The sequence below is a fragment of the Triticum aestivum genome, chromosome 2D, assembly GCF_018294505.1.
Source record: "Triticum aestivum cultivar Chinese Spring chromosome 2D, IWGSC CS RefSeq v2.1, whole genome shotgun sequence".
Lineage (NCBI taxonomy): Eukaryota > Viridiplantae > Streptophyta > Magnoliopsida > Poales > Poaceae > Triticum > Triticum aestivum.
In genome coordinates, this window is record NC_057799.1 from 574,046,022 (window position 1) to 574,060,188 (window position 14,167).

The 14,167-nt window shown below is 43.4% G+C and overlaps 2 protein-coding genes across 2 annotated transcripts; one reads left to right on the forward strand and one right to left on the reverse strand.

Moving 5' to 3' along the window:
* Window positions 1-1,473: 1,473 nt before the first annotated feature.
* Window positions 1,474-11,343, forward strand: LOC123054605 (serine/threonine-protein phosphatase 6 regulatory subunit 3). Its single transcript, XM_044478410.1, has 20 exons — window positions 1,474-1,818; window positions 2,790-2,945; window positions 3,030-3,133; window positions 3,602-3,688; window positions 3,773-3,848; window positions 3,953-4,027; window positions 4,151-4,204; window positions 4,649-4,708; window positions 4,874-4,990; window positions 5,695-5,789; window positions 5,914-6,116; window positions 6,933-7,030; window positions 7,212-7,315; window positions 7,383-7,548; window positions 7,647-7,769; window positions 7,989-8,071; window positions 8,780-8,921; window positions 9,462-9,491; window positions 9,796-9,866; window positions 10,165-11,343. The coding sequence occupies exons 2-20, from the start codon at window positions 2,907-2,909 to the stop codon at window positions 10,784-10,786; spliced, it is 2,349 nt and encodes a 782-aa protein (XP_044334345.1). The 5' UTR covers window positions 1,474-1,818; window positions 2,790-2,906; the 3' UTR covers window positions 10,787-11,343.
* Window positions 11,344-11,451: 108 nt separating this feature from the next.
* Window positions 11,452-12,408, reverse strand: LOC123054606 (protein NOI4). The gene is made up of 3 exons (XM_044478411.1): window positions 12,238-12,408; window positions 11,890-12,141; window positions 11,452-11,803 (listed from the first exon to the last, which is right to left on the reverse strand). The coding sequence occupies exons 1-3, from the start codon at window positions 12,259-12,261 to the stop codon at window positions 11,765-11,767; spliced, it is 315 nt and encodes a 104-aa protein (XP_044334346.1). The 5' UTR covers window positions 12,262-12,408; the 3' UTR covers window positions 11,452-11,764.
* Between the last annotated feature and the right edge of the window lie 1,759 nt (window positions 12,409-14,167).

Consider the following 14,167-nt stretch of genomic DNA (forward strand, 5'->3'; position numbering starts at 1 on the left):
TGGAGGTCTGAGAAGGCGGAGGATTCCAATGAAGTCCGATATGCAACTGGTGTTTTTTTAGTGTTTGTTTGGTAACACTATATCTCTTTTTAACACATAGCTTCACTCTTTTGCGAAAAATTTAACAAAAAAGAACATACTTTCCAATTTTTTTTGGATGATCCCACAAAGCTATATAGCAGGTTCCACCACTAGCGACTAGCTAGTTCATAAAAAAACTTGAATATAATCGCAATAAAGTGCACATACTTTTTGTAATAGTATTACTACAGTTAGGTTTTAAACCTAACATTATATTTGAGTTTAATGCAACTCTTAGTTTCACAGGAAAGACTCTGATGGAATGAAACCGACAATGTATTTTGAAACCATATACGAAAGGTGTATGGACACTTGAATCTATGGAATTTTACACGTCTACTAGGGGTGTGGACGTCACACTTGGCGTAGAGCAATCAAGAGATAACTACTTTGTTTAAACAACAGGGCAGGATGACCGAGACATCGACCAAATTAGGAACTTCAACATCTGGTACACATGGACTAGTCTTGTCCATAAACATATATCGACTTTGACATGGACAATGGGCCATTTGAATTAACAAGAGCGTACATCTATTACCCTTTCGAGATGCACTAGTTTTATTGTTTGAACTAAAAAGGAAAAAGGATTTCTTATTCTGTTTTTGTGTTTCATATACAGCCTTTGTTTTTTCACCAAAATGTAGCCATACAATTTAGTAATCTCCACACCAAATCCAGGGGCGTACACACAACCGCCAACACGACCCGTTCCCCGCCGACGGGCGTTCCCTGATACACGAGCACCCAAACACGACGGTACAAACCGCACGTGTAACCGCCAGCTGGCCCTTAAAACGCTCCTGGCCCCCGCGCGACAGCGTCTGGAGAAAGAAATTATCGTCCGTTGCTGCTGTGCAGGTACGCCAGACGGGTGACTGTAGCGGCCTAGCGGGGCGTGGATCCTCCCCCCGGATCGAATCTCCCTGCCGCCAGTGCGACTCCGCAACGGCTCACGGACGCGTGGGCCGCCACAGTCGCGCGGACCCACCGCCAGTGGGTGACGAGGACTACAGCCTTTTTGCTCTGGCCGACGCCCGCGCCGGTCCGAGCTCTCCGCCCACTCCCAGCCCCACTCGCCACGTCATGGCTCTCCGAAACGCACCCATCCCACCCATCCCAACCACACCGGCACGCGGGTCCCGCAAACCGCATGGCCCCACGCGGCAGAGACCGCGCAGCGTTTTAAAGGACCGAGGTACGTGCGGCAATGAGTGACTGTAACGCACCCTCCCCGCTGGCAAAACCTCCGGCGGCACCGAGGTATCCAGCACCACCTCACTGGCACGAGGGACCCGCGGCAGACCGGGCCCGCGTGGCAGGGAGACGGCCGCATATACCCGCACACCTGGGCGGAGACTCCCCAGCCCAGCGCCCCATGCCGCATCGAGACAGACGAAGCCCAGCAAGCAGCGGCAATAGCCGAGTAGATTATTCTCCCCAAAGTCTCTCTCGCGATCGAACCCTCGCCCCCCCGTCTCGTCTAGCCTCCCCACACCCACACACCCCGTCTCCTCCTCCCCCCGCTCCTCATCCCGCGATTGGCGAATTCGATCGAGGGTTTCCCCGCCCCAGGCGCCCCCGGATCCAGCTCCACGGCGCCAGCTCTCCGGAGATGCCCCAGATCGCGTGAGAGAGGGCTGCTCACCCGCTGCTGCTGGTTTCCCCCTCTCGCCAGCCGCCGCCGCCACGACGACCACCAGCTGGACCTCTCCGCTGCGCCTCCGCTGGCGTCCGGTGAGAAACTCCGCTCCTCCCTCCGGCCGAGCGAGCTCCCGGCCGCTCCCGGCTCGGTAGTATGTGCCCGCCCAGTTCGGGCCGCGCCGGGCGGTGCTTGTGATGTGATGTGTTTGGCCGCGGGCTTCGATTCGATGCGTCGGAGATGGGGGATGACAGCGGGTTTGGTTTGCGTAACTGGAAGCTAGTTGGGGGATGACAGCGGTTTGCGTTTGTGCGCCTACTTTATTGCGTGTCCGAGTTGAGTGGGTGGGGGCGGCTGTGGCGTTGTTGTGTGTGTGTGTCAGTCATCCGCTTTAGCGGTTTCGCTTTCGGGGATTGGTGCTTGCGGTGCTGGAGGCTCGTAGGATTCCCTGCCTTTTTTAAGCGGTTCGGCTTTGGAGTTCGGAGATGCGGAGTGGGGAGTTTGGGGGCATGGTATCTATTTTAGCTGAGTTGATTGATGCGCTTTTGTGCTTCGCTTACCAAGTTGATGCGATCAGTCCCAGGTTCCCTAGTTTGTTGCCTTCGCCCTTTCTGCTTCGAGGAGTAGCTGTGTGGTTCTGTAAGAAGACCATGGTGGGTTGGCTGTGGCTCTAGGTGCACTTGTGTGAGGATTTGGAGTCTGGGCATTTGGGGAATGCATTTTTGCTGTGAGTTGGGTGTTTGTGAGTAGGAGGTGCTGGTTAATACAACGCGGTTACCATTTTGGGGGAACTTTCTGCTCTTAACTTCTTCAGGGTTTTTAGTTTTGCTGGTATTTCTGGTTGTGCTTGCAGGGTCTGTTTGGCCTCTTCGGTCCATGTTCTGATTTGAGGTTTTTTCCCTTTAGTATCTATCGAAATATCTTAAGGTATAAATACCAAAATACAAACAATTGGTCGATTGTAGTGTGTGAAGGACATGCATGATAACTACCAAAGCTGACTCTTCTTCATCAATTGAAGTATTGAACTTATTACTCCGTCTCATCTCACAATCAACTATTTCAGGGTCTATTCTGAACTGGACATGAATCAGCTTACAAAGTGGACATCTGAGCATTAAATCTGCTTGGTTTGTGAGACTGTGAGGGAGCTGGATTCCGACATAATTTGTTGTTGTGCAAGATGTTTTGGCATGTACCTGGACTTTCTGCCGCATCACCGGTGAGGGCTTGCACTTTTGGTTATATCTTGTGTCGGGAACAATATGGAGTTTTGATTTAATGGACATTTTTCTAATTCTTTCAGGTGGATACTATTTTAGACAAGGAAAATTTTAAGTTGGAAGACCTTCTTGACGAGGATGAAATAATCCAGGAGTGCAAAGCACTGAACACCCGCCTAATTAATTTGTACGTTTTCTCTAACACTGTTTTTTTGTGTTGTTTTTCCGTTTCTCCGAGCTGTATTTTAACATTTATATTTTATTTGAATCTCTTCATTTGCTGATATTGTTTTAACTTTGCTTATGTATGATTATCTATATATAGGTACTTAGTATGATTGCTATGCATGTTTCTGTGCTCAAATCCTAATATTTGTGTTAAATTTGGCCTAAAGTTACTACTTGAGCTTTGACTTGAAGTCGACTGCTTATATGATTATCTCTAAATCTTATTTAATCAACCAAATGGAGTTTCACCCTTTTAACTCACTGGTCACTGTTTTGTTACCTGGACTGGTCAATGTTTATGCTCCAGAAGATGAAAAGCCATGTATCATTAGCAGGAAATAATGTTAATATGTATTTGAGATACTATAATTATGAGAGCACTGTATGATATATACAATAAACTATCTGTTCATTTTGGATGTTGTAGTTTGCGAGACAAAGTTCAAGTCGAGTTACTGCTCCGCTACATTGTGGAGGAGACACCTGATGATGCTGAAAAGAAGAGGATATTTAGGTATACCAAGGCTAATTTATAGCACCATTTCATCCTTTGTCCTAACATGAACTTCGCTCACTATGATTAGTGCCTGGTTTGCAGATTTCCTTTTATAGCTTGTGAAATATTCATATGTGAAGTGGATGTCATCTTGAAGACATTAGTGGAGGATGAAGATGTATGTCTTGCATTTAGCTTTCTATTCGTCTTGATGCAATAATGTTCTCTTAGCATGGTGTAATTCCTTTCTTCTGCAACTGATTAGTTGTGCTGTCTGTGCAGCTTATGAATTTACTTTTCTCCTTCCTGAAACCTGACCATCCTCATGGGACTTTATTGGCTGGCTACTTTGGCAAGGTATTTATATGCAATCATTGACTAGACTACTGGGCAATTTTGGTCTCTCTCTCGCTGATTAAATGGCAATGCCCTCATTTTTATCCTGACATTTTAAGTGGACATCACTGTACTGCTTTCCAGGTTGTTATTTGCTTGATGATGCGAAAGACACTCCCACTTATGAATTATGTGAAGGTTTGTATAGTGTCATCTCTTCTTTTGTTTGTCCATAAGTTATCACCCATGTCAGCCATTTGTGTACCTTAATTATGCATTAGTACGTATCATGATGAATACTGGTTGTTGTATGTTCAGCATACAATTGAATTATGTGGGAGTTTATGCTGATGCTGCAACAGCTTCTCTAGAGTAGCCAGCTTATACCAGAATCAGTGACTTAGCATGTAGTAATAGAACCAAACACTAGTCGATTACTGGAAACGGTAAGTGTATTTGTACGCACATCTTAGTTTTACAACTGTTCGAGGCTTAAACATCTGTAAAGCATTTCTGGCATCTCCTTTTTACGTGTGTATTTTATTTATATTTGTGGAGGAGTATCCATATCATTTATTTTCTCTTTATGTGCATTTCATTCTAGCATTTAAATTTTTGTGTGCTGTTGTTTTTCTCCTGCAGAGCCATCCTGAAATAGTTAGTCAACTTGTTGATCTTATTGGGATTACTTCTATCATGGAGGTTCGTTTACTACAATCATATTTGCCCCATCTATCAGTGGTTCCGACACTGAAAAAGCAACCCCTGGGCCTACATGCCAGTGATACACTCAGTATACTTTGTGTTTTGAGTAAGATTAATTAAATCCTCCCAGAAAATTTGATAGTTTGTTGGTCCGTATTGCAGGTGTTGATTCGCTTAATCGGCGCTGATGAAACTATGTATTCAAGTTATGCGGATTCAATGCAATGGTTAGATGACATACAAGTCCTTGAGATGATTGTTGACAAGTTCAGCTCATCCGTAAGAACTAAAGATTACTTTTAGCATCCAACCATGTCAATTGTTCACCTGTACTGTTTATTGGATTTTCAAACTATTTCAAAATTGTCCCTGCTGATGTTTGTCCGCACCATGCTACTCCTTAAGAAATGATGTGCCCTGAAAGGCTAGCCTTTTGCATATAAATTGATTAGCCAAAGTGCCATTGTTCTCCAAAAGCACCATTTGTGAGTTAGCTGAAAATTGAATAATCTTTTCTAGCAGAAATTCGCTCAAAATTCAACGTATCACTAACATATGTTATGTATATCTGATGCCTAAGGATTGATTTGACTTGGGTTTATCTATGCTTATCCGTTACTTTGGCTTGGCTACAGCTCTCCAGTTTGAACTTTAATGACTGTTAACTCTTCTTTTGAAATAAATAATCACCTTCAGATGTTGCGTATTCTGTCCAGTTTCCGGTTTACATCTGCACGGTAGTTGTTGTATAGTTCTTGCTCTGCACCCATACCAATGTAAGATGTCGAACAAGCGGGCTATGCCCATGTATGTTTCACCATTCTATAGCTACACCATGTCAAGTTTGAAGGTGGCTATATGTTTTCACAAGTTATGTATGAATAGTGGTCATTCTCCACTGTTGAAATTTCTCTCATTGTTTCTAGGGGATTTGCGGTTCATGCTTTTATTGACAACGTGACTCCTTTTAATTTCCATTGCAGGATTCTGCTGAGGTTCATGCAAATGCTGCTGAAATCCTATGTGCAGTGACTAGATATGCCCCTCCAGCACTTGCTACAAAAATTTCCAGTCCTAGGTGCTTAATATTTGTGCTCTCTTACATTGTAATACTAAACATGCTATCTTGTCTTGGGATTTTTATAGTTTCATTTTGGTATTGAACACACCTCTGTGTATTCTTTTTTACGTCGCATTTGCAGTTTTGTGGGGAGATTGTTTCATCATGCTTTTGAAGATTCAAGACCTAAATCAGTGCTGGTCCACTCACTGTCAGTGTGCATATCTTTGTTAGATCCTAAGAGACTTGTATCTGCGTCCTACCAAGCTTTCCGTAGTCAGTTAAGTCATGGAACATTGGTCACTGCAAGTCCAGAAACAGTTAACGGCATGCTGGATAGCCTTGGTCAGTGGTTGCTTTGGCTATTAAGTTTGTATATCTTTTCATGTGGAGAGACACTAGCTACAGTGCTTAAATGTTCATGATCTGCTGCTAGTTTTATATTATGTATCTTTCATGATCCATACTGAAATACAAATAGCAAATGGTACACATAATGAAGGACTAGTATAATGTCAAAAAATAAAATTGAAGGACTAGTAATTCAGCATGTGCAATGCATGTTTTACAAATATCAAGAACAAGGACAATCTAAGTATCCACCAAAGGCAATGTCTTTGTTAGTCATTGACCTGGGCAATTTGTTAAGAGAAAAAATGATTAAAGGATTAATTTCTTTTCAAGTGAAGATCAACTCTTAGCCCTCATTATGAGATAATTTGCAAAGGTCAAATTTAATTCATGAGCTATTAGATATGATTATATTGTATGGTTGAGATCATTTGTATTCTACCGAAGTTGTACCTTTTATAGTAGCACAGATATATATTATATATCTCTTTAGAGAACATGTTTTATATATATCTCAGAAATAACATGAATACTTTGTTAGTTATCTTTCAGTTTTAAATCCCACACAATTATTTGTGTCCATTCTTTCTACACTTGGTTCTGTTAAGTACTAAATATGAAGTGCGGACGCTGCCTATATTCATTACTCCTTCTGATCCAAAATAATTGTCGCAGTTTTGACCTAAGATTAGTTCAACCTTAGTTCAAAAGTGTGACACTTATTATGGATCGGAGGGAGTAGTTGTTAAAAAAATAATGTTCAAAGAATAATATCCTTAAAGTTTATAAATTCCTGTCCATCACTTTCAGGTGATTTGTTGAAGCTGCTTGATGTTTCATCAGCTGAAAATATTCTGCCGACAACATATGGCAGCTTACAGCCTCCTCTTGGAAAGCATCGCTTGAAGGTGTGTGCTGCTTAATTTGTTTAGATGTACTGCTTTGAACTAGTCATAAATCGAGCATGTACTGCTTTGTAGACATTTGAGCTATTATTAGTCATATGACTACTTATATGTTTCTTTACTCCGCAAGGTAATTGCTATGCTTTCGATGTTATTATTGATGGTGGTTATTTTCCCTTTTCAGATTGTTGAGTTCATCTCTGTCCTACTGTCTATTGGTAGTGAAGTTGCTGAAATGCGTTTGATCGACCTAGGAGCAATCAAGCATGTTATAAATCTATTTTTTGAGTAAGTTACACACTGCAATCTGCTTCACATAATCTTGTTAAAGAGCTGACAAAGAATTCACCATCAGGTACCCTTTCAACAATTTTTTGCACCATCATGTGGAGAACATCATCGTTTCCTGTTTAGAGAGTAAACAGGATCATCTGATTGCGCATGTTCTTGATGAATGTGAACTTGTTACAAGAATTTTAGAAGCTGAGAAGAACTCTGCTCTGTCAATAGATTTAACTAAGGTACAATATAGTATGTCACTGTTGATTTCTTACTCTGAACCAGCTGATGGTTCTATTACTTTTCCCGCTGAATTATTCATTTATTACTCTCTTTGCAGCGTACCCTATCTTCAGAGGGAAGAACTCCACCAAGGGTTGGATTTGTTGGTCATATTACACGCATAGCCAACAAGCTCATTCAGCTGGCCAACAGCAACAGCACAATACAGTCACATTTGCAGGTTTAAATTTAATTGTGGATGGAAATTTTGCTACTATTTCCCTTGCTAGTTATTTAATGGATCCCTTGTGTGATGGGCACTATAGTAGACATGCAATAACATCTTGCCATATCTTGCAAAAATTTCTTTGTGTATTTACCTTGTCGCTATTATATGGCCTGCACTGAGCTTTGGTTGAGCCCATTACATTGAACTTTGTTACACTTGATTGGATTGCAGCAAAATTCTGGTTGGACTGAGTGGCATGCTAGTATCCTAACAAAGCGTAACGCGGTAGAAAATGTTTACCAATGGGCTTGTGGGTAAGTATCACCTGACTTCTGTTTTATGTAACCATCTTCTGTAGCTCTGTATTTGCATGTTTTTTTTATTGAATCGTACGTTCTGTGTTGAGTTCTCCTTTTTTCATGGCTTCCATATGAATCATAATGCTGTGCACTGTTAAATGAAAATGATACACGCCAGTATGATTTGTCTTAAGAATGTGATGCGTTTAAGTGCATCAGTGCTGCCCTGATCTCCAAAAGTGTATTATGCATATTTATTGACTTGTCAGTCACTCACTTTTGTCAGTAATGTTGTGTTTCTGCTCATTTAGGCTGCCTGAATTGTTGATTTTGGTTGCAAACAGTTGTCATAATTTTTTGCTCCATAGCTACTGCCTACTGCCCTGTTGTTCTGCTTTTTTATTTAGATGGACATATGACTATTCTTTATGATCAAATTGCACATCGAAGCTTGTGTGAATGACACTGCTTCAACAAAACTTCTGCTACGACACAATTGCACGAAAGAAAAATACTGTGATGTTTCACTTTTAATAATAATGAGTTGAAGGTGACCGAGTTTTCCTAAAATAGAGGAACCACTATTCTTGTAACCCATGCCTTTCATCTATGTTTTTTGGGTGTTATTCCAGTGTCCAGACTTCATGTATGTGCTTAACTTGCTTTGTTAAATGTCCTGCATTATATGGGGAAAGTCATCTGCTGAAATATTTCTTTGGTCAGCCGGCCGACATCAATGCAGGATCGAGGTAGGGACAGCGACGACGAAGACTTCCGAGATAGGGACTATGATGTGGCTGCACTTGCTAGCAATCTGAGCCAGGCATTCAAATATGGTATTTACCCTAGTGAAGATGTTGACGAGGTCAGTATTTTCTTCTTAAGTACCACTAGTTCTGTCAAGTATAGCTAATGACTTAGTATAGAACAGTCGTATTTGATCCCTTGATTTAGCATGTATTTTTTAGATCTTTCATACTCATCTAATTTGTATAATGGGTCAGTTTTTGTGAGTACTTCTTTAGATAATACTCCCTCCGTTTCTAAATATAAGTATTTTTAGAGATTTCAATATGAACTACATACGGATGTATATAGACATACTTTAGAGTGTAGATTCACTCATTTTGCTCTGTATGTGGTCCATATTGGAATCTCTAAAAAGACTTGTATTTAGGAACGGAGGGAGTACTAGAATAGTATATATGCAGACTTATTGCTGTTTAATAATGTAGTATATGAACCAGTGTTTGTTCCAAATTCTAACATTTCCTACAACGTGTAAAGCTAAATTTATGTATTAGATCTTCAGCGTATAGTGATATTCTATCGATTATGAGCTTACACAGTACATGCTATGTTCAGATTAATCTGATGAATAACTCTTTTGTGGGTATGTATGCAGGCTCAAGCATCACAAGAGCGGGATGATGAGGTATGCTCACCTTTGCTTGCTTAAGTTCATGTACCATTATGTCCAGTATCCGATAACATGACAATATCACATTTTGCTTGCTTAAGTTCATGCACTATTATATACTCCCTCCATCCAAAAAAGCTTGTCTCTTGGATGGATGAATCTAGCACCAAGTTAGTGTTAGATACATCCATTTGAAAGATGAGGTTGGGACAAGCTTTTTCGGACGGAGGGAGTACTAGTATCTGATAGCATGACAATATTTATATTTCCTGGTACATGTGATGTGATTGTCTGTTTTGGTTGTTACTATCTGCTGTAGGATGTGTATTTTGATGATGAAGCTGCTGAAGTAGTTATTAACTCTCTTCGTCTTGGTGACGATCCTGATAGGTATTTTCTTGTCCATGCAAATTGGCTATATCTTTTCGCAAGTACTCCCTCCGTTCCAAAATAGATGACCCAACTTTGTACTAACTTTGTACTCCCTCCGTCCGGAAATACTTGTCGGAAAAATGGATGTATCTAGACGTATCCAGTTTTAGATACATCCATTTTTATCCATTTCTCCGACAAGTATTTATAGACGGAGGGAGTAGTACAAAGTTGGGTCATCTATTTTGGAACGGAGGGAGTACATTCCATTTGGTGTCGGCAAAATGAACTGGCTGATGAAAAATATGCTTTGCAGTGGCTCCCTGTTTACAAACTCCAATTGGTTTGCGTTTGATGAGGATAAAGCACTGAATGATGGCCCAGAAGCTTCCCTTTCAGCAAATTTGGAGTCGCCTTCACCAAATGTGGATGATGACGATATGGATGAAGTCGTTCTTGGTGACCCTATAGATGACACAAAAGGCTCGGATTCACTTTTAGCAACCTCTGACAGGGACTTAAATGAAGGGTCTGGTCAAACAGTACTGTCAAACGGCCCTGTTGATAAATTGGAAAATGACATCAGACCATCAACTCCTGATGTAAAAGAGAGTCCAGCTGAGTGTGTTGAATGGACGGAGGAAGATGCTGAACCTGGCGAGGTATCAGAGAATACTGCCGTTCCATGTAGTGAAACTGGAAGTGAGAAGGTGATGGATGCCACTGATGGCGGTATGCCTGGTACAGGACAAGTAGAAGAACAAGGAAGTGAGAATTTGGTTGAATCCTCGGCTCCTGATACCACAGTAGAAAAGACATTACCACATTCGCCGGATGTCAATTCAACTGGCCATTCTGAACCAGCTGATGGAAGCGCTAATGTGGAATCTCCCCTGGCTGAGCAGAAGCAGGAAAAGGAGGAAAGTCAGGAGAAATAAAGTGGATCCGGGGGTAGCCTTATATCACAGTTTTGTTCACCATGGTGCTCGATGCCGGGATGGCTTGTGATCTCATGGAGGTGCAGTGCAGGTGCTTGGGGAACCGGCGAGGCCATTCCTGTCTAAATAGCTCAGGGGCTGATGTATTGATATTCTGCTGTACAATTTGCATTAGATTGCCCTGCCTTGTGCCCAAGATGCAAAAGTGGTCGCTTGAATTGAACATGGTCTAGTCGAGCTGCTCGAGCTTGTCTTACCTCAGAATTTTTTGGAGGTCTGTTGTTATGGTGTCACTGTACTCGGTCTGTTGGCGGCATATGGCGCAGCATGTTGATAAAGTAGACATCTCTTTCTTTCTGCAATCACGGTGCCGGGTTGTACTGTGTCGCGTCCGGTAAATAACTGATTATTGGTGATATCCGGTTCTGATACTTGTTCATTATTCCTCTAGGTGGTGCTATTATTAGTAGTACTAAAATTTTGACTGGAATTCAGACAGCAGATTATTATTCTCGTATGCACAATATGTAATACTATGGATACCATTTTTGTTTTTCTAAGTTCTTTTTACTCGCTGTGTCCGTCCAACCTATTGATTTTTCTCATAATTGTTTTCAAATCAAATGTCTGCCAGGCCACATGAATCGAACCTGTGATTGTGGCGATGCAGCGAACAGTTCGTGTTTATGACATGATTAGCATGAACATTTGCAAAAGAATAGGGTAACAAGTTACAGGTCGTTTTACTTCACTAGTCACTCACTTCCCCCCTTTTATTCGACACAAATTATTCATACAGATCAACGGTGACATCACTCGTCGATGATGTACTGGACGTCAAATGCGGCGACCGAGCAGGGACAAAGCCACCACGATCGCCAAAAATCCCACCGTCGCCTCCCGTCGAGTACGTGCTTCTGGCCGTGGCGCGGCGAAGTAACGGATCTCTCTCACCAACGACGGCAAGCAGCTACGGCATCAGAATCGGCAGCTGGTGCAGGAGAACCAGCTCTTCTTCTGCGGACAAAAGTTCGTGGCGTCAGTGCACGCGATAAACCAAAGCACGCCCGTTGCGCGCGGAGAGAACGCAAGCACGTACGTACCTTGGACCGTTTGGGTGTCGCCACCCTGGCGTACTGGTAGCCGTTGCCGGTTTTGATGGTGCCGTAGCGGCCGTCGGCGTTCCTCAAGGCCGGCGGGATGCCCGGCCTCCCGGGGCCAGTGGTCGTCTTCTTGTCGTCGCGGGCTCTCTGGAATATGACGGTGAAGCCGTCGGCCGTGGCCGGGTTCTTCACGTCCCACTCCCCGAACTTGGGCAGCGACCGGCCCTTGTTCTGCGCGTAGTGTCCGGATTTCTTGCCCACACACACGACACGGAACCAACCACGTCAACCACAGATCAATTGTATGTACCGCCCGAACCAGAGATTTACAGTATAACGTGCACGCACCGTGGGGTTGTTCGCCATGGCCATCGAGCTAGCTAGCCCGCGCGAGTAGAAAGGGTTCAGACGACCGCCCGACTGGCCGCCGGGCACGAGGCGAAGGAGATCGAAGGCGAGGAGGAAGCCGCGACCACCAGGAGAGAATTGGAGGTGGAAATGAACGGGAGGGTGGTGATCGAGGTGGAGGGGAGGCCCCTCGTTTTATACTGCAGCAGGGGAACCTCGTCCGTTCCTTTCCCGCGCCAAATAGTCTGGCGGCGTCTCCGTCGGAACCGGGCTTCGGGACCTTCCTCACCCTCACCGGCCGTCCAGGAGCGCCGTGCAAATGGACGATGCGCTGCAAACTGCATGTGATACGTTGTTTTTTCCCACCTCTAATAATGGACGCGACGAGGCAGGCCTCTTTTCATTCATTCATTTTTTTTCTTCTGAAATGGCCTCCTTTCATTCGGTTCGATGGGGCTGGTATTGGCGAGCAGAGACGGCGAGATCGTATATCTGTTGCATCTGATCTATGCTGCGCACCTGCCTACTGTCAGCTTCTCGCCTAAAATTTACCGCGCGCTCCTGAGGCCGTGCGTGACGGTTCATTTCTCATCGGACGACTCACATCGCAGTATACCGGTTCGCCCACTTCGGATTCGCCGTCGGCAATTGATCCTGGATCGGATGCTCCCCAAGCTCTTCCACATCATTGTTTAGTGCCCGACAACATCGTCTCCTTTTCTGTTTGCTTTTCACATGCTCCTCGAGCTGTAATAGCTATAAAGACACCATTTTCCTTTCGTCGGAGGTTAATATGGTTGTAGCCCTAGCCGTCATAGCGTGCTATAGTACCTACTTCCCCTTTCTTGCAATATAAACCCTAGCGATCTGAGTGAATCTTGCTCTGAATCGCTGAATTTCTTGTGTTACTCTAGTTAGTGATAGCTAGTTCCTGGCAGTTGGTATCTAGAGCAGTCCATTGATTCTCGGAGGCGGTTGGATTTGGGATGCCGCTAGGTTCTCTTATAAAATCCATCTTCGAGAGCAGGGTTCCGGTGGCGGCGTGCGAGGCTTCGGGGTGGCGGACAGAGTGGCAAATATTCGGATGCAGTTGGTTGTGCAGAACTGGTTGCTGAAGAAAATTTCTTTAGTGATAAAATCCCAGCTCCTTATAGCTGATCGTGCATCACCGGTTGCGGGCGGCATCAATAGACCTTGGAGGTTTGGGAGAACGAGAAGCTCGACCAAAACCCTCCGCCCCAACCTTGTTCTTTAGTAAGGTAACTTCAATCGGTCTTCCCTTCATTTGAGATGACGAAAGTGATAGAATCACAAGAACTAATTTGGAACTCGAACCATTAGAGCTAGATCTCAAGACCCTCGCAGAGAAACCGTGTGGAGGATACAAAGGAATTTCAGGAGTTCCAAGCTACAACCAACAAAATTTGTTACCATGCAAAACAATTTTCAAAGACACTCCCTCAATAAACTAATATAAGATTTTTAGACAACTAAAGCAATGATCTAAAAAGTCTCATATTAATTAAAGAAGCATTACATGTTAATTTTAAGCGTTTACTATTGGACCATGAACCTGAGGATGATGATGAGAAACCAGGCGAGCAGTAAACACAAGGAGGGGGGGGGGGGTGTTCACAACAAAACTACTCCTCTAGGTACAACAACAGGAATGCCCAAACAGCTGCCTTCTTCATTGACAGTTCCTTAAAAGCAAGCCTCCCCCTACTGCTGGTTCAGCTCAACTAAGAGATCATATTGGGAAGGAGTTGAATTCGTATGATACTCCCAAAGTTCCCTATAGGCATCCCAATTATGGCAAATACAAACAAGATGTTGTCTAACCTCAGTCACAAACACAACAACATCATGTTAGTTGTGAAGATTATATGGAAGAGGAAATTCCTGAAGTAAGCATGAGGAGGCACAGACC